The following is a 23,811-nucleotide window of genomic DNA, read 5'->3' on the forward strand; positions in this document are numbered from 1 at the left end:
AGTTAGTTGGGGTACCAGTGGCAAGTGAATCTTGGTAGCATACACTTTATGCTCAAGTACCCAAACCTGCTTAGGTGCTCGCTGCAGGCTGGATTCTCAGCTCCCCCATATTCATTGCTATTGGTACCTAAGCTTGGTGAATTTAAATCGGGAATTACCAGCATTGCTGCAATCCCATTTCTGACTGTACTGTAGGTATCCATTATATCCTCACACTATAGGCATTTTGTAGATGGGCCAACATAATCAAAAAAACAGTTGCAATTAAGTTTCTTTATTAAGTTGCTAAAATGTAAATTGCCATTTATGCAAAAGACTCATTTTCCCTTTCAGTATCCATTGATGTCCAGGATATAGCTTGAACCTCTAGAAAAGAAATTTCTGAAAATGATAATACACTGGTTTTGTTTCCATTCATTCACTGACTAAACCCTCTAGAAGTATCAACGTGGCTTCTGACCTTATTGCAGTTTAAGTTATTTCCCCAAGCAACTACCAAGCAAAGATAGTCCTAAAATAATAGGGGGAAAAATAATGCCATGGAGAAAAGTTTCTTGGGATCGAGAGGATAGGATTGTTTCTCATCTAGCAACGCCCTAATTTTATTTTAATTTTAAAATTCTGTTTTACAGATTGACTCTCCAGTCAAGCTCCAGATGCATTTGTTTGAGTAGCCTCGACCCCCCTATGGACTCAACAAATGTATCACGAAATGGCATTGCTTACTGGGAATGCAGATCCTGAGTTCAGCTCCTACTCCTTCAATAACTTGGAAAACCTGTGTGAAGTGCAAACCAAGAAAGGATTCTTCTACAAAAAGGCCAAACTTCTGCACCCTGGGGAAGACTTGTGCTGCTTAGCCCGCCTGGATGACCGGACCAGGTTTGTGATCATCAACGTAGGTGGTATTAAATACAAAGTTCCATGGACCACCTTGGAGAACTGCCCCTTGACCAGGCTTGGGAAGCTAAAATCTTGCAACAATTATGATGAGATCATGAACATCTGCGATGATTATGATGTTAGCTGCAATGAATTTTTTTTTGACCGTAATCCTAGTGCCTTCAGGACGATCATGACTTTCCTGACAGCTGGGAAGCTGAGGCTTCTCAGGGAGATGTGCGCTCTTTCTTTTCAGGAGGAGCTTGTGTACTGGGGGATAGAAGAGGACCACCTGGAGTGGTGCTGTAAAAAGAGATTGCGACAGAAAGAGGAGGAGGCAGCTGAGGCCAGGCTGTATGAAGGGGAGATGGTATTTAGTGAAACTACGCAATGTGCCTTCCAGGACAATAGCCGATTGAGTTTGTGCATGCGAAAGCTCAGGGATATGGTGGAGAACCCCCACTCAGGGATCCCAGGAAAGATCTTTGCTTGTATTTCAGTCTCTTTTGTTGCCATCACTGCAGTCAGCCTCTGCATCAGCACCATGCCAGATGTCAGAGAAGAAGAAGATCGGGTGAGTGCAGCTTTTCTCAGAGTAAAGCGTGTTTTGCATTGTTGTCTCCTCAGGGAAGGTGACGGGCAAAGTCACTCCAGCAATCATGCAGGTATTGCATTCAGTATTTATGATGTGGAGGGCTGGCTGGGGTAGAGCACAGAAAGCATTATGTCACTTAATATTGAGGGAAGGTTGGGCCAAACTCTGCCTTGCCAGCACAGCTTTGCCAGTTCACGCCAGCAGACAGCTTTGTTTTCTGAGCTCTCTAACCAGATGACAAACTAGCTATTGTGGGTATAAAAATCAGCCTTGCTTGAGGCTTAATGTTTTGAAGTTAGGTTAAGAGCTAACAGATCAGTTTTCCTTAAAGGTACTTTAACATACTACTTTGAATGAATTCTCAGTACCCCACTGTAAAAACCACATCTTGAAATATTTTGATGCTATAGGTGAGGTAAAGGGCAGGGAAGCTGAGGCAGCAATTTAACAGCAGAAACAAAGCAAATGTCCCAATTTTCAGACATGCTTAGTATTCTCAAGTGTAAGCTGTGGATGCTTCATGCCCTTGAAAATCAAGCCTTATGGATATTTTGTTTATTCTTCGGTTCAACAAATTTCCTAAGGGTTTAGTCTCTTATTTGTGCAAGCAGTTCAGTTTCCTAGGATTAGCTGTATGTAGGCCAATGAGAGCTCATCTGAAGATCGATAGAGGAGGACATTCACATTTTCATTAAATATGTGCTGAAATGCAGTCTAAGGGGTTTGGGGAGTGGGGACTTTTCGAAGAGTTCATGGCCTCTTTAGTTTTACTCAAATCCAAGGTTGACACTAAGTGTTTGGGCTTATTTTCCAGCCCCACGGTCATTAAATGTGATTGTGAACTTCAGCTACTAAGGCAGTACTTCACCCCATCAAATTCTGCCTCTCAGCTGAAGACTAAGCTCTCCTGAAAGCAGAACCCTTCTTGTGTGCCATCACCCAGGTGCTGAATGGCTCATCGCTCACTGCCACTAGCAGAAAAGAGAGTGGTCATTACCTGACAGGAGGCATTTACTGTTTTGTAGCGTTGAAAATAAAAAGCATGCAGATGGAAAATGGGTCCAGCAACTCCAGAGAGACCCCTGCATTTGACTGAGTAGCTCATGTGCAGTTAAACTTACCCTTTGCTTGCGAGGTATGCTCAGGTTAGGTATCAACTGAGTTGTTTGATTTGGAATCGGACTCATTCAGTAGCAGCCAGGAAAAGAGACAAAACATTTGGTATGTTGTTTGATATTTGATTTATTATAAGATCTTTGTTTTAAAGGCTTTTTATGATCTAAAATTTGAGGATAGTAGTACTGGGTACTAGTTAAAACTATATTGTTCTAATAACTTAAAAAAAAGATCATTTCCAAAACACATGCCTTTTACTGTAATTAACCAACAGTGCTCCAGTATGCTGGAATTTTAAGCACAGGGGGTATTTTACTGTTGAAAACTGAGATATATTTAATGTTTAGATGTTCCTGGGTTTAAGTGAGAGCTGAACAATTGCTTTCAGAATTACCAGAGTTTAGTCACCTTATATTTTTACTAAAGATCTGAACATAAATAGGGACTCATAATAATAGGCTAATAATATTTGTTGGGTGGAGCAGGGTAATAATGAGGATAGAGCAGGCATATGAGAGAAGCCTGGATTTCTCGGTAAGCTGGGGCCATTAAAAGGAGCACATTTTCATAGTCAAATGCAAAACTGTACAATAAAGATGAACGCAGACGTGCTCTTGCAAACACAGAGAGTCTGATTCCCAAAACGAGACTCTAAATAGGATTTCGGGCACAAGCAACTGAATGTAAGTTCTATTGCAGCATAAAGTCAAAAGGGTTAATGTGATCCTTGAATATCTAAGCTGGGGAGTAGTGATTAGAAGCTGGAAGATGATTTTGTGCCTGTATGCAGCATTGGTGAGACTGACACTAGAATACTGCACTCAGTTCTCATGTTCATATTTTTATGGTGCTTTGAAAAATTGGAGAAGGTGAAAAAACCTATAAATACTAGACACCTGGAGAAAATGCCATACAAGAAGAAACTTGAACATTTCAGTTTGTTGAGATTATTGAAATGAAGGTGAGTGGATTAAGCAAATAAGTGGTTTTTATGGCGGGGGGAGAACTGTATCATCTAAAAGACCTTTAAATTAAGAGGATGCATGGTTAAAAGCTGAATCCTGATAAATTCATATGGGGAGCTAGGTGCCAATATTTAATACCACGGTGATTAATTACTGGGGCAGACTAGGAAGAGAATTAGTGGATTCTGTATTTTTTGATGTTTTCATTTCAAAGCCCAATGCCCTTCTGGAAGGTAACCTTCATCTAAACACACTCTACTTCAATCAAAAGTAAATTACTGATTTCAGTTCCAGTTACAAAGGTGAAATGCTTGCAATACAGAGGAGATCAGAATAAATGATCTGATGTTTTTGTGTCCTTAAATTCTAAAAGAACAGAGCTCCTGCAAATAGGCTTTGTTCTGCCCTTTGCACAGGGAAGGTCTGTGGACAGAGTGGAAATGGTTATTTTGTTTGAGGCAAAGGTGGTTCTCTAGCACAGGGGACAGGTGAAGGATCACTTCTTACACAGTTTAGTTCATCCCCAATGTTCCTCACCTGCTACTGAATCAATGCAGGTCAACACTCTGTTTGAGTCGTAATTAGTCATGCCAGGAGTCATACCCAGTGACTGATTTTGGTCCTGCACAACTGGATATAAATACCCATGCAGATCTTTTCAGCCTCAGTAAGGCTGGGCAAGGAGTCAGGCGTCTGCCCACATGGAATTGCTTGTAGGATCAGACACCTAGGTTTCAAACTCCTTGCATGTCATCTGTACATGGCTCAGCAAGCCGATGCTGCTCATCAAATAACAGGTGTGGAGAGAAGTGAGCTTATGTGAATTCAAAGTCATGATAATCATCCTGAGCTGTATCCCCAGTACCTAGTTTAAAATTTGTGCCCAGGGATAGCTCTTTGGTCTGGTTTTGCAGTCTCCTAACAAGCAGAAAATGTATGTGCATCCTCCTGGCTAAGGAACAAATAAACAGTAAATATTATTTCAAGGACGCACCGTACTCGCTGTGTACATTTTCCAGGCTATCTGGCTGGCATTATTGTTGTTGGGGTTCTGTGTCAGAGCGAACAAGCAGTGGTCTTTTCCTTGAGCTGGTGTGTTCCAGAAAACAAAAACTTTATGTGCCACCTATCTGTCCTGTTATTGCTTCAGGGAAAGAGAGAGAAACCAATCATGAAAAAAAACATGCCTGAGAGCAATTTTTCATGCCCCGATCTTTTAGTGTCATCTGAATGGACCAGCTGTTACACCCAGTGATGTCCTGCAGAGGTGTAAGTGACCTCACACAGATTTAAGTGTGGGACCTTAAAAATTAGCAGTAATTACCAAATGGGTGAGGAAATTATTTTAGGTGCCTGCCTATCTCTTTTAAAATACAGAAGAAGAATCAGTCATACATTTTGTTAACTCTGTTAACTGCTCCAGCTATTCTAGGTGACAGTGGCAATCCCTAGTAGTTTACCAAGAGTGGGAAGGATCGTGTTCCCGTGTACCGTAGCTGTCTTGCTCTTACTAATGGTCACCCTGATTCATCTCGAGCGTTACTCTTTTTTGGAAGTAGTATCATGTATTTCAGATGCTGCACAATTATGAATAAGGCTAACAGAATCAGATCCTAAACTGCTTTTTACTTACCAAACTAGGACATATATTTTATCTTATCATTTTTTTTTTCTCATTTAGCTTGTATTTACTGATTAAATTAAATAAAAAACACCAATCCAGTAATGGCTGCTTCTGGAAATTACAGGAAAGGGACACTTCGTAAAGAAAACAAATCTGTGAAGAGAGTCAGGTTCTTCCATGTAAAGTAACAAAGCAATAATTAATTTTTACTTTCAAAATTTTCAGAATGGGAGATTTCTATGCAAGATCTAGATTTAATGGTGAAAAGTCCCCTCTTAAGGCAAAATACTGCTGAGACAAAATCATAGCAGGAGCCCTCAGGCACTGAGTTCTTTCAAGACCACCACAAAAATGATCTCCAAGACGTAAAAATAGCCAGAGGCATACAGTATCCTTAAGGCATTTTCAGCATATGATACCTTTAAGTGGGCTTCTCAACTCTCTAAACAAATGGCAGGTATCGAGTGACTCAAGGAAAGCAGCTAATACATCATGGGAGTCTTAAACCAGTTGGAGATACATTACAGCAAAAGCTTTAACAACACAGTAAGAACTCAACAGCCAAAAGACATTGAGAGATTCAACTGAAAGCCAGATGGTCATCATACTAGACTCTTCATTTTTTTTCTTGGTGAAAACAGAAATGTCGACCATTTCTATCTGAAGAAGGAAGCTTCTTTCTTTTGTTAGACAGTCTTCCTCATCACGGAAAAAGGGTGGTGTACTCGGAGATTAACATCAAGCATTTTGTCCTGATTCACAAAAGCATTTAGAGGCCTGAGTCCCACTGAGCTCAATCATTTGTAGTACCACAGTGTAAAACAGGAGAAGAAGATCAGGGAGTACTTCCTTCTTCACCGTGCTTTCTAACATATTGGGAAAAGCTAGTCTAATTAAAGATGCTGTGATAGGAAGTTACAGTTCAATAACCTTCAGCTGAAGAACGTTACAACAAAGAGAAAGACTCATAAATAATGAAGTTAATAATAGCTCATAAAGAAGCCTGAAACTATTTAACCTTCTGAGCTTAATTTGCACACTGTGCTTCCACTTTCATATTGGTGAGGATGGGGAATAGATAAATTGTGAATGTGCCGTTTTAAACAATCTTGTGACTAAAGGTTTCATTTCACAAAGGTACACACAAAAGTAATTTGAGACAAGGTTAAAAGAGTCTTGTATAATGATTCTCCACAGGTTTTCATAGACAAGCTGTTGATGTAGCGGCTGGATGAGCAGTGAGGTTGGTTGAAAACTGGCTGAACGGCCAGGCCCAGAGAGTGGTGATCAGTGACACAAAGTCTAGTTGGAGGCCTGTAACTAGTGGTGTACCCCAGGGGTCCCTACTGGGTCCAGTCCTGTTCAACATCTTCATTAGTGATCTGGAGGACAGGGCAGAGTGTACTGTGCTGATGACACAAACTTTGGACGAGTGATTGATAGGCCAGAGGGTCATGCTGCCATCCCGAACGGCCTCAATAGGCTGGAGAAATGGGCAGACAGGAACCTCGGGAAGTTTGGCAAGGAGAAATGCAGAGTCCTGCACCTGGTGAGAAACAACCCGATGCAGCAGTATATGCTGGGGGGCCACCCAGCTGGAAAGGAGCTTGGCAGAAAAGGACCTGGGGGTCCTGGTGGACACCAAGTTGAACATAAGCCAGCGATGTACCTTTGTAGCAAAGAAGGCTACTGGTATCCTGGGCTGCTCTAGGCAAAGTATTGCCAAGTGGGCTGAGGGAGGTGCTCCTTCCCCTCTGCTCAGCACTGGTGAGGCCACACCTGGAGTCCTGTGTCCAGTTCTGGGCTCCCCAGTACAAGAGAGATAAGAGCATACTGGAGAAAGTCCAACGAAGGGCCACGAAGATGATGAAGGGACTGGAGCATCTCACATGTGAGGAAGGTCTGAGAGATCTGGGACTGTTTAGCCTGGAGAAGAGAAGGCTCTGGGGGGATCTCATCGCTGTGTATAAATATCTGATGGGAGGGTGCAAAGAGGACAGAGCCAGGCTCTTTTCAGTGGTGCCCAGTGACAGGACCAGAGGCCATGGGCACAAACTGAAACACAGGAGGTTCCCTCTGAACACCAGGAAACACTTTTTCACTGTGAGTGTGACTGAGCACTGGCACAGGTTGCCCAGGGTGGTTGCGGCGTCTCCATCCTTGGAGATATTCAAAAGCTGTCTGGACACTGTCCTGGGCAACTAGGTGGCCCCGTTTGAGCGGGTGGAGGGGGCTGGACCAGATGACCTCCAGAGGTCCCATCCAACCTCAACCATTCTGTGATTCTGTGGTTATAACTATTGATTTGTTTAGGTTTGTAATCTAAATAGGTAGATAAATAGGAAGAAACGTAAGTATTCAGGGCCTCAGAGTGTCAGAAATGCCAAACATTCTGTTGAATGAACGATACCATCTTGTCTCAAAACTCTTGCAGTTTGAGGTACTTCTCGGTGGGGAAAACTGTCATTTTTACATTAAATCATTTACTTATTTCAGTGAAAAGTAATGTAAAGGAGTAAAACAGTTGTTATTGTCGGTACTTTCTATCGTAAGATGGCACTCTGCTTGAGACTCTGGAATGAAGCTTTTCATTACTGGAGAGCTCGTTTTTAGCACTTTCTCTCTTTCATGACTGTTCAGCTGTTTTTCTGCATGTGATATTGAGACCTTCTTGATTTTAACTTAGAGCCACATGTTTATGTGATGCATAGATGGTTTGTATTCATGAATGAAAGTCTTAATAAAATTGCAGCTCGTGTTTTTCCTTTCTTTGTGGAATAAACTGTTCTAGAAATTATAACACAGTCAACATAAAACGTATTTAAAAAAATCTCCCTGCTGGTATTACAGATAACTATTTATAGTACCTAGGCACCAAGGGCGACTTTTTATAAAAAGAATCTTGGGGAATTGGACTAACTAATTTCCCTGGGTATCATCTGAGAATTTGTTATACCATTCTCTCAGCTCTGCTGTTTAAATGCAAAAACCATAAGCTGTAACAGTATCACCAGTTACGGCATCTGAACTGATCTACTGAGGTAGTCGTCCCCTACGTTCCTAGTTTGCATTTTGTGTTTGCTCGGGCAGTTCAGGCCACAGCTGGCTGGAGGTCAGGGAAAGACCAAATGACTCAGTAACAATTGTCACCTGCCTTTTCTACAACATTGTGCACAAGGACGTTCCTGTAGACACGAGATTCACGTTCACTTTCACATTCACATGCCCTTGCTTAAGGGATGTAGGACTCGCAGTACTGCAGAGCTGTATTTTAACTAAAAGTAAGGTGTTTCTTATTTTCTTCTTTCATAAGCTTAAAGTTGGTTTTCTGCTCAGATGGTACTTAAGTCAAAATGGTAGCACACAATCCAAATTACAAGCTTTGAGAACATCCTTTACCCACAGCTTTAGTCATCAGCAATAAGCAAAAGTTTGCTTTGTTGTTTATGTGCTCAATCTGCCTCATTGTAGTTTCATCACCTGTTCTATGTAGTCCCGCACTTAGATTGTGAATGCTTTGGGGCAGAATGTCTTAAACACGTCTATGACCATCATCATAACAGAAATGAAAATTACATCTATGCTGCTGTTCAGGTACATGGGCACATTCCTTATGCCTCAGGCTGTGAGCTAGGTTTCTAAGCAAGGAAATTTTTTTCTTTTCATAAGTGAGACCAGTTTAGTTCATGCAAGATGCAATTACTGTATGAGTATCCTTAGAGTCCAAAACTGAGCAGTAACTGCAAAGTTCTGCAGTGCAAGTCTGAGTCATCATAGTGTAGTCTCCCAGCTCCTATCTGATGGTCAGAGAAATTTGCTGTGCATGTTGCCTTTCAGACAGCTCAGGTTTGTCTGAAAGCGGTTGAAACTGATGAGGTTTGAAAGATAAAAGTGATGTTGCTTCTGTGGGTCACACACAGAGCTTTAAAATCAAGAAGTCGAGAACCTCTGCACTGCTCAGTCTAAACCTTAAATGTTGAGTTGTGTGGGGGTTTTGAGTGGTGTGCATCTGACTCCCATGGAATTTGCAAATATAATACTAATGGCAAAATGTTCTTTGCAAATATCAAGAAGTGGTGATCATGTCCTTTGATCATTTTACTGGGAACTGTGCTTGTCTGTGAACTGTCTGAATGATACAGTCCTTAATGTAAAAGAAATACATGTATTAATCTTTCCTTTGTGTATCTAAATCTTTCCTTTACTGGTTGTCCAAATCCAGCTGTTAGGGTTAGAGCATATCTCGGTATCAGTTTTTTTTACCGAGTTCAAGATTGTTGTATTCACACACTAGGGAAACACAGTTGGTGCTGTGAGTCCTCGGCATCGCTGTTGCACAACACACTGCCCACTGCACCTGCTCTGCCCACCATTGCCCAGGACTCCAGCTGCCTGGAAACCTCCTGGTCAAATAGCACACCACGCACCAGCTTTGCCAACTCTTTTCAGAGATAGCCATTCCCCTTTGCAAGGCTACCTTAAGCTGCTAATGAATAGAAAATGTTTGAAGGAACAATTGGTTATTCTTGATACTGGTTGTGTGGACAGAGTGCTGGATAACAACTAGTTGTATTTATTCATGACTACTTTTGGAGAGCTCTCTCCATTTCTTCTCCTTGGCTTGCTTGCTCCTTTAGGGAAAAAAAAAAGAAAAAAAAATTACTTTCTGCAGTCCTCCCTCCCCTGAAAAACAAAATCCAGCCTTCCTGCTTGATTGAAGCTATTTAAACTTTAGCAGACATATCTAGTTGTTCTGTCATGGCAGCTCCTTCAAGAGAAGATAAAGGAAACATGGTCCCAGTAAGAAAATCTTTCCCTGTTGTATCAGGAGGGTTAGGAGGAATGTTGTATTTTCTTTCACTAAGAGTTGCCTTTAGATTGGGTGGTGGGGACATGGCACTGTGGAGCAGGTTTGCACAGAGTCCCACAGTGAGCCTGCAGACCCTCTGCTCAAAATTCCCCATCTCAGCAAAGTTACCACCTGAGCTGTTCATGCCATGGGTCTTACCATCTTTGGGTCTCACTGCAGCATCTTTTCCTGAGTTGCTTTTCCCAAAGATTTTGAGGATAGTAGGTTACAGTATAGACTTTGGGAACCACCTGAGAATCTATGCAGTGTTTTAGGCTTAGAAATCAAAAAATGGAGAGGGTATTTCTCTGCACTGTTAGCTTGGGGATGAGGCAAGAGTTGGATAAGATAAAATTCCTGTTGACTTGTTAATAACTTTGTGCTGTGCTAATGAACTTTTTCAGTCTACAGGATATCTTCTCATGAATAAATAGCAGGCTCAGGTCTTCTTTTAAATATTGTATAAATATGCTGCAGTATAACATTAGTGATAAATAATTAAAGAGCTAAGACTCTTCCATAAAAGCATTGGTAACTTTGTCACATTGTTAACTGGTTTATGTTTGGTGCAATGTGGCTCACCCAGCAAAATATGCTCCATATTTAATTTATTTTAATATTTCTCTGGTTCCACCCCCATAACTATCTATACCTACCAGTGGGTTTATTCTCCTAACTTCCAGGGAGTTTCTGCAGCACTCTCATGATAGTAGTTGCTTGGCCTCCAATCACGGTTGTAAAATTACTACAGCTACTCAGTATAACCTGCTCTGTAATGTCCTGAGGGTGCAGCATAGCTTCTGTACTCCATAGATTCCTCCACTGCCTTTTGCAAGAGAGCTTGTGCTGTATGGGCTTATTGAGTACTGTCCTAGTGTTCTGAAAGAGAGAAATCTTTCATTTATTTGTAATAAAAATATCATCTGGAAGTTTAATCTCAGAGCTCAAGGATATGTTGCTCTCAATTCTGGAGGTTTGGAATGAAAGAAAGCAACCAGATTTACGTTTGGCTAGACCTCATATAGCTAGGCTGAGGTAATGAGCTGATTCATGTGTACAGCACTTAGAAAAATTGCATTAAATCATTTAACATTATAAATGCTTACAATTTCATTGCTTAAAATGTGGTGATTGAGATAAAATACAGAAGTTTTTGAAATTGGGGACTTCTTGCAATGTCCATGGAGACATTTAGATTCAAGACAAGTTAAGATAGAAGAGTGGTATACAAATGAAAAAAAAAAAAAGGTTACAAAAATTTTTGCAATAGGCTTTTAACAAAGGCTTAGGAAAGGACCAGGAGAAAACTATAAGGTTGTTGGATTTTCTAAAGGTAAACATGTTATTAGTTCCAGGTAAAACAATGAAAAACATACTGAGTTTTTCATACAATCAGCAACATTTTTGAGGACAACAGCATAATTAATTCTAGTCTATGTAGAACACCAGTCATTAGACAAACAGTATAATTTTTATGAGGTTATAAAGTTTTCGGAAAAAAATAACTTCTGATGCAGGTTCTTACACTTCTGTAAGATATTTGAATTAGTGCCACACAACATCCTGCCTCACTAAAAAAGGCATTTTTCAAAAAATTACCTCCCTTATTAAACGTTTAAAGATTTTTTCTTAGGTCTTGAAGTAGCAGAAAGCTAACATGAGAAATCGTCATCCAGTGACAGCGTACGCAGAAAGGCATGCAAGTGTCTCTGGTGTTGGCCACAACAGCTACTTAGCTGTTTTGCTGGTGATTTGGGGGAAAATATAAAACAATTGCAAATGAAATTTACAGGTAGCACAGAAATGACACTCTAGTCAGGGACTGGAAGTATCTGGCACAGTAAGCTGAACTGATCTGAACATGGGCAGGTAAGTGCATGTTCATCAGCAGAGAGTGCAACCTGTAAGTGTAGAGAGCACAGAGAGCCCAGGACAGAAGACTCTTTTGGAAAGTGGGGACTCAGAAAGGATTTAGAGACCCTGGTGAACTACTGGCCGTACACGATTTCCCATCTGACATGCTAGTTAAGAGGCAAAACATGAGGCTTGAGATACTGTGTCCAGATTGGTATCCATTAAGCAGGTAAGTTGAAAAAAAAGTTAAAAGAATTATTTAAAATCTGAAAATTCTGCTTTATAGTGAGACACTAAAAGAGTTTTTAATACAGTAAACAGCAGAATAAGAGAATGCCTGTGGACAACAGTGAACAATGACTAGAACCTGCAGCTAGACAAACTCATGCTCTAAATAACGTGTATTACAGCGTGGGTAATTAGCAATGGAAACCATTTATCTAGAGATGCTTGAGTACATCTCATACAGTTTTTAAATACATTCTGTCGGTCCTTCTAAACGTTACATTTCAGCTCAGATGAAACCATGCGTGTGATTCATGAGCCGCTTGGTGAGATCCTCTGCTCTGCAGGGGATTAGCTCAAGAGCCCCTTCTGGCCTTACAGGTCGGTGAGCAATTGCCATCCCGTCCCTGACTCGCTCGTGCAGGAGTGCTGTCCCCCTGTGCCGGAGGTGCCAGCAAGGATGCTGTACGTCTGGGGCTTCCTTGGCCCTCGTGTATATTCAGACCTGAAGTCATCACTAAGATGAAATGAGTAGTGGCAGTTCATAATTGTGATTAAACGCAAGGGCAGCCAGAAATCCTCAGAAGCCTGGAGGCTTTCTGAAGAGGAGTGACATGGCATGAGTCTGGCCCCGTGAAGGCAGGATCCTGACCAAGGTACCTTGTCCAGCGCTGACTGTGTTTGCGGGGGGTGCTACAGGGGCTGGGACATGTTACTGGCGGGGCTTAGCCAGTGTTAGCTGCTGTTCAGACTTGAGCTTGCAGGTCACTCAGGAGCAGGATGCCTCAGCTGGAACGGGCTGTTCACCAGGACACGTGCCAGCCCAGCCCTCCGGCCATCCACTGGCAGGGCCCTCGTACCCGCACCTTCCCGTGCAGGCCCACACACACTCCCTTTCCCTCTGCTCCAGCTCGTTTTCTGAGCATGGATACAAATAGGAAATACAGAGAATAGTGTGAAGGTCCCAGCCATCCTGTGCCATCCAATACATCCTGAGCCGTGCTGGAAACTTGGCAGACGCTGCACTGGGTGGAGACGACGACAGAACAGAAATTGCAGGACCCTCCTGAGAGGTCCACACACTGAGTGTCTGTGGGCAGGAGCTGTGGATATTTTCTCCCAGTTCACAGCTAGTTGCCTTCATGCACAGTAGAAATATTGGCTAATTTAAGGTAAGTCATGCAGTTCTTGTATTCTGCACTGCTGTCACAGAAAACACTGTTACTGTTGCCTTGAGCAGAAAGAGAGAATATGAGAGAGTGCAGGGTTTTGCAGTGGTCAGATCCACCTCGCAAAAATTCATCTACTTTGCAAGTGGAGGAGTACAGCTTACAGCATTTCAGTGCAAGGGCAATGCAGTAGCAAACTGCCAGCTGCGGCTGAGCCACTACCAGCAGGAGAGCAAATCTACCCACAGGCAACATAGGCAAATCCTTCACTTGCTTTCAGATAATAGGATAAAGGGAAAGAGAGGGGGGAAAAAACCAGGTTTGGAAAAAAATGTAAGAGGAAAAGATTAAGCTTGACTCTGTCCTCCTTTCCTCCAAGAGAAAAAACAGACACCCTCACCTTTTATAGGTTACAGGGTTGCAGGAACCAGTAAAACTAATGTGGGTCAGTAAAATAAAACCAGCAATGAGTGGGAGGCAGGAGGAGGAGAAGAGCCTCTAAAACAGGGATTGAAAGAAGGGGAAAAGGGGGGGAAATAAGAGGGAAAATATGCTTTAAAATGCTGTTAAGAATCAGTTGTTCTTTTTAATACAATTAGAGCATGAGAACAAGACTGAGGTTCTTTTTTAGTGTGAGACAAGCTTGAGGAGAAGAAGAAGAAAAGAGGATGCTGGGTTTAGGAAGACCACAGTTCTAGACACTGTATATCTGCACATATCTGTGAGCACAGCCAGGTGCCACCACAGCATCCTCTTTTCCCAGGTGTTGGGTAGGTGTGAAAGCATAGGGAATGCCACTGCTTTGTAACACAGCCCAGTCTCTCTTGGGCTGGTCATTTCAGAGGAAAGTGTTGGGTCTAGGTGTTGTCATTCCCTGGGGAAACGGTTCAAACTGCACATAAGTGCCTTTGGCGAGGACTCAGCCCCGCTCTGGTTCTGCAGTGTTTTGATTTATGCTGCCACTTACGGGAGATAACCCCCATCTTTATTTTTGCAGTCCTGCCGTGTTTATGAGAAGCAGGTGTGCTGTAAGTGCCAAATGCCATTGCTCAAGTTTTTTCAAGCAAGAACTGAGTCTGTCTTGTTTTCAGAGCACTAGGATAGAAAATACAAGCTAGGATTATTCTCCAGAAATCAGGAGATTTGCTAATATGCAAGGTAACTGGGCTTCTTCATGTAAAAGCTCAGGATCAAGCATTTGCTTAGGTTTACAGAGAATGGATTTTTTAAAAAAGCATTGTAGTTTCCAAGCCTCGGAGGGTATGATGCCTCTATCAGAGCTAGAAAAGAGAGTGGGCTGAGGAGGAAGATTTCTAGTTCATGTGAAATCAGGGAGAGAGGGAGACACTTGTCAGCAAGGAGGCTTCTGGTGTTTAATTATTCTCTTGGGTTTTTTTTTTACTTTCCATTTCAGTGAAAAAGTGGGCCAAAACCAAGAAAAACATTCTGGAAATCTGGAAATAGAAAATTCCAAGGTAATTTTTACTCAGAAACCCTAAGAACATCTGTGTTTCTAAAGTGAAGCTGTTCTTTGGAGGACACCATTGCTTGGTGAAATCGTCATTCTTTTTTCTGCGTTACTGCCTCTGTCCATGGCAGTGACTCTGATAAAGAAATCCTCTGTGCTGAGCAGCCCCCTGAGGTCAGGCTGTGCATGTCATGCCTGGTCCAAGCACGGCAGGCTGTGTGGGAGCCATGGACACACCTGGACCACTGTGTCAGCCGTGTGTGTTTCCCACAGGGCGGGTCTGCTGCAGGGCAGAGCTGCTAGAAAGCAAGCCATATGAGCAGCGGCCTGTGAAATCCTGCCTCAAATGCTGTAGGAGTTCATGAGTTTCAAATATAATATCTTGTTCTGGTGGACCTGTGTCTTCTTGTGTAGCTGTTTGTCTTCAGACAATTTCTGAATGGCACTGAGATATTGTAAAATTGCCAAAGCAGACTCCAGATACAACTAACCAGTGCTTTGACTCAGAATATTTCTTCAAACAAATAGCAGTAAACCTATTCTTGTACATATAGGTTGTAATTCTCTATTATTAGATAACATCTTACACATCTTACATCTACTTACATCTTACACACATGCACAGACAAAAGCTGTGGACAAGCCAGGTAGGGATCTCAGCCCCCCTGAGGCCCAGTTCCAGCAGCGTCAAGCGCATCATTTCCTTTGCTAGTTGAACATTACAGGAAGGTAGGACTTGGAGGGGTCCTCTGAGGTGAGTGCGGTCCCCTGTTGTCATGGGTACCACATCACACCACCATTTCCAGAAACTGAGAAGCTTCGTCTTAAAAGGTCTCTGGCCTTTCCTGTTCTTGCAGGGGGGCTCTTTTGGAGCCTCATGTGTCTTCTAGAGTCCAGATTCTGAAAGCTGGTGTAGCTATTTCTTCTCCTGCCAATGCCATCATTTCGATTAGTCATGGGTTCTCTTTGCAAATAGCTAGTGCAAACTGAGCATGTTAGGTCCCTCTCCTTCCCACTCCTACCTCACCTGCTGATTGCCATTACTTAGCTGATAGTGTTGCCCTCCCAGCCACTCCTGAACAAAGTCAGCTGTTCTAGCATAACCAACCGGTGAGTTATCCTGTTTGACTTTGCATTGAAGAGGATTAAGGAATGATCGTATGTCCCATTCGGTGGGATGAGCTGGGGATTGTAAACAGCCAGGTAGCAGATGGAGATAGCAGTACTTTCAGCATGTCCAGACAGACCTGAATGAGAACATTTCACCACGCTGTTAAACAGCACTTCTCTTCATCCCCGTGGTTTATTTATAGACAGCAAACATGTCTCTTCTCTGCCTTCATTTGATGATGGTAAACAAATCAAATGCATTTAATTGTCTGTTTTTAAGGTAGGTTTTCCATTCCACTAGCCATCCAAGTAACCTTGGGTTACTCTCCCAACTCATTCCAGTTTGAATCATCCTTGTTGGACATGGGTGGTTCTTGAACAAATCAAATCCTTCACGTATATATTGGGATCTATCAGTGAGCTCCACATGCAAGTGTTGGTTGTTTTGCATGTGTATATTTGGTAAGCAAGAAGGAATTGATGTCAAGGCTTGTTTCAAGGGTGAAAACTGCAGGTTGTGAGAAGCTGTGTGTACTCATTGTAGTGAAGCAGGTTACAAACATGAGAAAGCCAAAGAAATACAAAGTGAAGGGAATACTAGCCCATGAGGAGGTTACTAGGCAGTGAGAATGCAGCAGAGCCTTAAGAAGTATCCTCAAAGAAAATGTTACCCAGGGTACATTGCTCCTCCTTAAGTTATAGTATAGTCCCTCTCTCCTGGTGTGTGGTGTGATCAGACTGGGAGATAGTAGCAGATGGCTGCTGGAGCGCATACTGTTCCCTCCAGTTGCTCCCAGCCACAGTCACAGAGCTGAGGAGTTTTAAGATGTTAGATATCTTTACATCCCCCCGAGCCTCTCCAGGTGAGGTACTGTGCTGTTCCTGATAGGCATCTGAAAATCAGGCAAGTTGATCGCATCCTGTTTCGTAGGTAGTTATGGCCTATTTTATTCTTTAGATGTTTCTTGCTTCTTGCAGATTTTAGATTTTGGTTACTTTCCATAAAGTAGAGCCAGATAACATTGTTTCCCTCTAACAAATACTGTTGCTTCTGGAGAAATGCATGCTAAAAGTGGATGCGGGTGTGAGAAAAGCTGGTTGAGAAGATGGTGTTAGTGAGAGGACATTTTGTGCAACTGTAGTACTACTTACCTGCTTTCCATTCTTCCCAGCAACTCTATTGAGGCAAAAAGAAGCAGGACAGTGGACTGAAGAATATATCTGCATGTGGCAGGGACAGTAAGTGAAGGAGGCAGGGAAATGGAGGGCAGCCTTAGGATCGCAACAACAGTCTTGCCTGGTAGGTAGGTGATCGAATCCCCTGTGTCTGTGTCTTTCTCCACAGCTCAGATGTGTATGCCAAACCCATGCAGTCAGAGTACAGCTGTTAGACATCTACGGCACATTTGCAGGGAAAAAGGTGACAGTTAAACAGGTCTCAGGGCTCAATATTTATGGCTTAGAAACCCAAGTGGTACCTACGGTATCTAATTCTGATCATGCAGTTTGGGGCTGAGATGACCCAAAGCAGCAGGCTGCTTGTGGATTGGGCAGAGTAACTTGAGGAAACAGCTGGTTCCCTGTGCAGCCTCCTGGATCATGAGTGCCATCTGTGCCTCCCGCCTATTTAGTCTGCAGGGGTGGTCAGAGGCTACCACAATGCACGGGTAAACTCCTCACGCACATGGTCTTCTCTTCCCTCCCATTGACTGCCAGACCCTTTTCTGAGCTTTCCATGAACATAGCCATTTGACTTGGTAGTTGCATGTCAGAAGAGCACTTTGAGACAGAAATGCAAGGCACGTGCAGGTAGCTGTATCTCAGTAACCCCTTGGCTACATGACTGCAACTGAATAGCATGGCATGTAATTTTACAAGCTGATTATACTCTGGCTGTGGATTTTAGCACACCCTGAAGTTACCTTCTAGCAGTTGCCATAGTCTTTTGGCATTTCCCTTGTTCCTGTCGGTGTTCCATGTTTATTTGCATCTTCACAGGCAGAATAAAAATGACAGGCTGAGAGGTTTTGAAAAGTGGTGATTTGAGGCTGTGCTGTCTCAGGATTAAAGGAAATCCAGAGAGATAAGTCTAAAGTAGGTGTAGCTTCTGCCCACCTCCTTGCCCTTTCTCTTCAACAAAGACAAGTTGTGCAGGAACAATTGTACAAGAGCTATCTATCTTGTGTCCATAATATGACTGCAAACCGTTAGTGACAACCCTCCCCACTGAAGGCAAGACTCTGGTCACCTTTTTTAGCAGCTGGGCTGAAGATGAAGCATGAACTAAAAGTTCTAGTTGCAGATGAAAGTGTGTACAGCAAGAAGCAGAGGGCTCTTTCATGGCCCCTTGGTGACTTTAAAAACAGAAACCGTTACTTTGAATTCACAGCCAGCCAGCTTTGAGGACAGACTGTGCAGTAGCTGAATCATCTTTGCTCAGGAGCACAAGAAATACTCAAAGCAGGCTGGCTGCAAGTTCAGCCTGACCCTAGCTTTAATGGCAGATGTACTGAATTACAATCACCAAGTCTGCAGGCGGTCAGTGGCGAGGGAGCGTGCCTGCACCTAAGGGCAGGGTGTGACACTGCCCTTCCACAGTGGGTCACATCGCAAGAGTCATGCACTCATCCTTACTGTGAAAATTGGCTGGATGCTTTCATCAGAAAAATCACTTTTCATCAGAAAATTGCTTTTCATCAGAATGTGCCAGTGTGAGCAAAATCTTTGGTTTTCGTTGGGGAGGCACGTTTCTGGGAATGTTGCTGTTTTGCTGGAATTTTTCTCGGGGAAGGCTTCTTCATTTCACAGGAATAGTTGGGACGAGAGAGGGCGGTGACGCAGCACCCGGTGTTCCAGGCGCTCCCGCAGGCTGGGACAGAGCCAGGTGCAGGCTTCCACCCTGCCTGCTTGGGAGCAGGAGCTGGGTCTCTCCCGAGCCGGGCCAGTGCTCCAAGTGTTGGGCTGCTGAATAATTGGAAGGGGGTGGGGGGGTGGCTGTCTGTCCTCTGAATCTCTCTGCAGACGTTCACTGAAACGGGCGGTTCAGCCTCAAGCCCAAATCTGAGGGGAACACCCTAAGCTGCTGGGCTGGGGACTGTCTCGCTCTCTGCAGCACTGTGTCCAGGCTGTGGGCAGACCTTGTGTAGCAGCCTCAGGGACTTTGTCTGCAGGTCCCTTAATGCTGATCTCTGGTGCTGAGACCTCGATTATGTCAGAATTTCAAGTTCCACTTTTTTGTTAAAAAAGAGTTTGATCTGATATGCACAGAGAAACACTTGAAATACAGGACCCAAAAGGCTCAAGTAACAAGGAGCAAGTGGAAGAGAACAAAAATACCATTTTGGAAATGTCATGATTTTAAAGCTTATGTAAGTATTTTTGTATGCGATGCCTCTCATGTTTTGGTTTTTTTTTTCTTAACATATACATTTGACAGGGAGGGAAATCTTCACTACAGGGGGGAAGGGGGCAGCATTGCAACTTCTTCCTTGAAAGTCCTGTGGAGCTGCTGACCATACAAAAATGTGTGTGCAAAGCAACACAAGAACTGGAGTGGTTAGAGGTGATCTGGCTTTTGACATCTTCTAATGCCAGAGGGGGGAGATGGCGTCAAAGCCTGCAAGAATCTAGAGGAGAGTCAGAATTTCTTCTCAGGAGACCAGAGGATAAAGGCAGGGTCAGGAAGTCACACAACACACAGTGGAGAATTTTTCTGAGGCACAGTACAGGGAAGTACCAGTGAAAGGGACCCTGCAAACCAAACCGAAACATTTCTGAATGATGCCTGCAATTTTTAGACAGACCATACAGAGCAATGAGTACAGCTGGATTTGAACTCCAGTGACACTGGCATTTCTTTTTGTCATTTTCCTTTTGCCAGAGAAACCTTTGGCAAAGAAAATGTTTCTCCAGAAGAAAGGTACTGCGGTTGGCTTTTTGACAGCAAATTTCTATAAATACAAGTGAAGGAGACTCACTTTAATTTGACCGCATAGAATTACTCACTGAGACCTTCCTTCATTTCTTTTCCTGTGCTCTGAGTTGACATTAGTATATGACCCCGAAATCCTTTGCAACTGCAGATATTTCCCCATACTCAAGTAATTTCTGCACAGGGAAAAAAAAAATCTACTTGCTGTTTGAAAGAAACACATATACACACTTAAATAAACATAGACATCTTGTAAAGAACAACTGTTTCCCTATATTTTTATTATACCACTGCTTTTTGTAATCAAAAGCCTAAGATATTGTTTATTTAATGGCATGGTTATATGCACATTAAAAAAAAAGGAATGTTAGTCTTTTAATACTAAAGAAGTACAATGGGGGGGGTGTCCTTTGTGCTTGCCATTCATGCTATTTTTTGTTTAGAACTCTAAAAGACAAAAAGAAATCAAATTGTTATGAAAACTAAAAAAAAGTTTTCCTGTGGCCCAGTTTCATAAAGCTAGATATGAAAAAGTAATCATAAAAATATATCTGTTAGATTACAAGATGAAGAAATCTGGTTCGTTAGTATGAGAGCTAGCTATTTTGCTTACAAAAAGTAAAAAGCAGTGTAGTTGTTAATGTACATGTTTATGGCCATAAGCTGGTACAGCTTGATCTTTTTTGAGAACATACAGATTTGATACAGACCTATTTTGGGCAGGATGCTATCCTATTCTGTTAGGACTTGTTTTTCTCGTATTCCAATGGCTGATTAATTCTTGATTGCTTTTTTCCATCTGTGTGTGTGTCTTTCTGTGCATTTTTGTTTTGTTTTCTTGAATGGAAAAAAACCCTAAAAACCCTAAGCAGCGTTACAGCATCCGGTTAGACTCGAATACATAGTTAAAAGTTTTAGAAAGAGAAAAATTGCTTTTTTTTTTTTTTTTTTTTTTTTTTTTTTTTTTTTTTTTTTTTTTTTTTTTTTTTTTTTTTTTTTTTTTTTTTTTTTTTTTTTTTTTTTTTTTTTTTTTTTTTTTTTTTTTTTTTTTTTTTTTTTTTTTTTTTTTTTTTTTTTTTTACAATGCTGTAATCAAGGGGAAAAAACTGCAAGGAAAAGCAGATGCAGCTGAAAGAAGCAAAGCGTAAAGAGCATGAAACACGTTTTTGCTGTTATTGTTTTTTATTTCATCTGAGGATAATAATAGGTCATACCTAGATGATACTGAAACATGGTCCAAGGGACAGGAAGACATTTAATTAGTGAAAAAAAGGCCTCTGGCGGGTTAATTGACACACAGGTCTGTTTCCTAAAAGCCTTTTCAGACCCTCTTATTCTCAGGACAGCCTTCGGACAGAGCCTGGCTTGTTCAGATTGCAATAGGTTAATAACAATACTGAGAAAGACTAGCACTTTGCTGAAGATAATTATGCATTAGCTAAAAGATGGGGTTGTTTCATCCCATTGAAATGAACTCTGTGTAGCAGAGCGTTATCGCTCCACTCTACTGAAAGTAAACATTTCGGCATTCACAATGTTAGCTGTCAGCAGTGGAGAGTGGGAAGAGCGGAGAAAAGCCAGAGCCCACCATCAGCTCTGGATGGAGTACATTTCAGCTCTTCATTACAGTGATGGACAAAGATGCCAGCTTGGTTCTTCTGTGTTGCATGACCCGAGCTTCAGATACTGCCAGGCTTCTCGTGCTCAGCTGAGCGAAGGTTGCCAGGCTGCTCCTGCGCTTGCGTTTTTGATGTAGTTCTGCAGGAAGATTGGAGACATAAATAGCAAAGCTGGAGGTTTGTGAACCTACACAGGATAAACATGTCAGAGTGTGGGAGGGCAGATAGAGTCTTCCAAAAGTCATCTCCACTGGTAGTCCATTAATGAGGAACAATTTTCACTCCTGTTTGCTCCCACACCAAAACTCATGCACAGAAGGACTTGGGAGAGTTTCCTTTCCTTATGCACCAAATAGAGAGCGCTGGCGGAATTAGGTGCCAAATTAACTATTAAATGCCTTAATGTCTTTGTAGATCTGTTCCAAGGCTAAATTCTCCATAGGCTTCACTGACTTTCCTTAAACTTTTAGTGGCATGAAAATTATATACGTGCACATCAGAATCCAGAACACTTCCTGCCAGGTAGGTCTCTTAAGGCAAGCTACATCTTAGTTTCCGTACATGGTGGTCCAAGTAGTGATGTACCTTTCAAAGAAAGCAAATTTGCACATTGGGGTTTTTTCCTTCTTGCCATTGCTGCTGCTTTGCTCAAGCCATAGCTATTCTTCTATGGGTTGTCTTCCTAATGTCTCAGCCTGATCCTTTTGTGGAAGGATAGTATCAGGAATCACCTGCAACCATTGCCCTTAGGTGTGAGATCAAGCATATCCTGATGAGAGATTCCCAGGCAGCAGGGCTCTGGGACAGTATCGGTCTGATGGCTGGTTTCTTGGTAATAAGGTGAGGAGTTACAGCGGCACGGGCAGAGACCTTCCACTTACTTTGTGAGCTTTGGCTCTGGCCCACAGAGTTTTTTGTGCGGTGGTGTGAAAGCATCTTGGTTCTGTATCTGATGGGAGAGCCTGACAGCTTAATTATGCTGTGATAGGAGCAAAGCCCCTATAAACAAAATGTTTTGTCCTTTATGATTGTGACAAAAGTACTTATTTATGACCAAATTAGTTTGGTGAGGCAGATATAAATAAAGCTCCTTCTAGTCTTCACACCTATCAAAATTAGGAAGTTAAAGATAGGCTGAGCCACTGCACTAGTAAAACAAGATTACCCTTCCTCCCTGCAATACACTTAAAATCTTGACCGCAATTTCAATGGGACAAGTAATTTTTCTCTCCATATCAGCATGACCCCCTGGGAGACAGTGGGAGGTACATCATATGCCAATTGAAAGTGGAATACAAAAAAAGCTATAAATAAAAGGCACCACAACCTTTCATTGTGTTTAATACAAGGACCATAAACGCCGGCTCTGAGGATTCCTTTTCACAGGTTTTTTTTCCTGTTGTCATCTCTTTAGTCACTGTCTCAATCTCTTCTGAAGCGCGAAATGGGGAGGGTGCCTTGGCATTTTGGTTATTATATTGAGGTGACACAAGGCTTTATACTCAGTGTGATGACACTGCTCTTGCTGCCAGCAGTGCAGCAGCCCTTGAAACGTGTATCCAGTCACTCCCCGACATTTTGGGGAATGCTGTAGTTAGCGAAGAGGGCAAAAGTCTCATCACTCCTTTGCTGTTTTCTTTCACAACAGGGAAAAAACTGTGCATAAACACCGGAGAGGGATGAAGTTAGGATGTGGTGCTGTGCAGTAAACATTTCCTTGGCTCTGCCTAGCAAAAGACACCTGCGGTGAGCATGTGGGCAGAACTCTTTATAGATGTGCCAGGTTCTCAGCTTCTCCAGTGGTGAAATGGGGACCAGCTTGACACAGCCTCGCCACTCTTGAGTGGTATTTTATTGCTATAATTTAGCATAGATGAGCAAAATGAGGTTTTACATTGGTTCCTAATACGTATTGCATCCAGTGGGAGTCACACACCCCACTAGCATGGATGGACTCCTACATGCTTACAAGAGTTTTCATGAACTGTTCAGAGTCAAACTGGCTCACTGAATAAATATACACTTCCCTTAAATATACACTTGCCTTCCGCTCAAAGCCCCCAGAGCATTAACACTTTTATATGAGCATTTCCAGAAGAAACAGCACTAGCCCTGTAATTGTCCACATCAAAATCTGTTTATTTAAAGAAGCTGATCATTATTCAGCTGGAGTTACTAACAGTGATATAGCAGAGAATTGCCATAGTATTTGTGCTGTTGAATTAACAATCAAAGAGCAGCCATCACCAGCATTATTGTTTATTGCTGTTCCAATGTGCCAAGGCTGGCTTGTTTACAGGCATTGTAACTAAATAACCAGAGTTCTCTTTATTTTCCACTAAGTGAGTCTGCAGGGAAGAGCACCTTTTCCAGTGCCTTAGAAAGCTTGGGGAGGGCATCGTGG

The 23,811-nt window shown here is 42.4% G+C and overlaps 1 protein-coding gene across 1 annotated transcript in view; it reads left to right on the plus strand.

The window, feature by feature from the left end:
• KCNG2 (potassium voltage-gated channel modifier subfamily G member 2) overlaps positions 1 to 23,811 on the plus strand; it is a 54,819-nt gene that overhangs the window by 27,929 nt on the left and 3,079 nt on the right. Inside the window, exon 2 of the mRNA XM_009277189.2 lies at positions 633 to 1,456. Within this exon, the coding sequence (XP_009275464.1) occupies positions 701 to 1,456 (756 nt within the window). The 5' untranslated portion in view covers positions 633 to 700. The remainder of the gene's footprint in view (positions 1 to 632; positions 1,457 to 23,811) is intronic.

The sequence above is a fragment of the Aptenodytes forsteri genome, unplaced genomic scaffold (assembly GCF_000699145.1).
Source record: "Aptenodytes forsteri isolate BGI_AS27 unplaced genomic scaffold, ASM69914v1 Scaffold338, whole genome shotgun sequence".
Lineage (NCBI taxonomy): Eukaryota > Metazoa > Chordata > Aves > Sphenisciformes > Spheniscidae > Aptenodytes > Aptenodytes forsteri.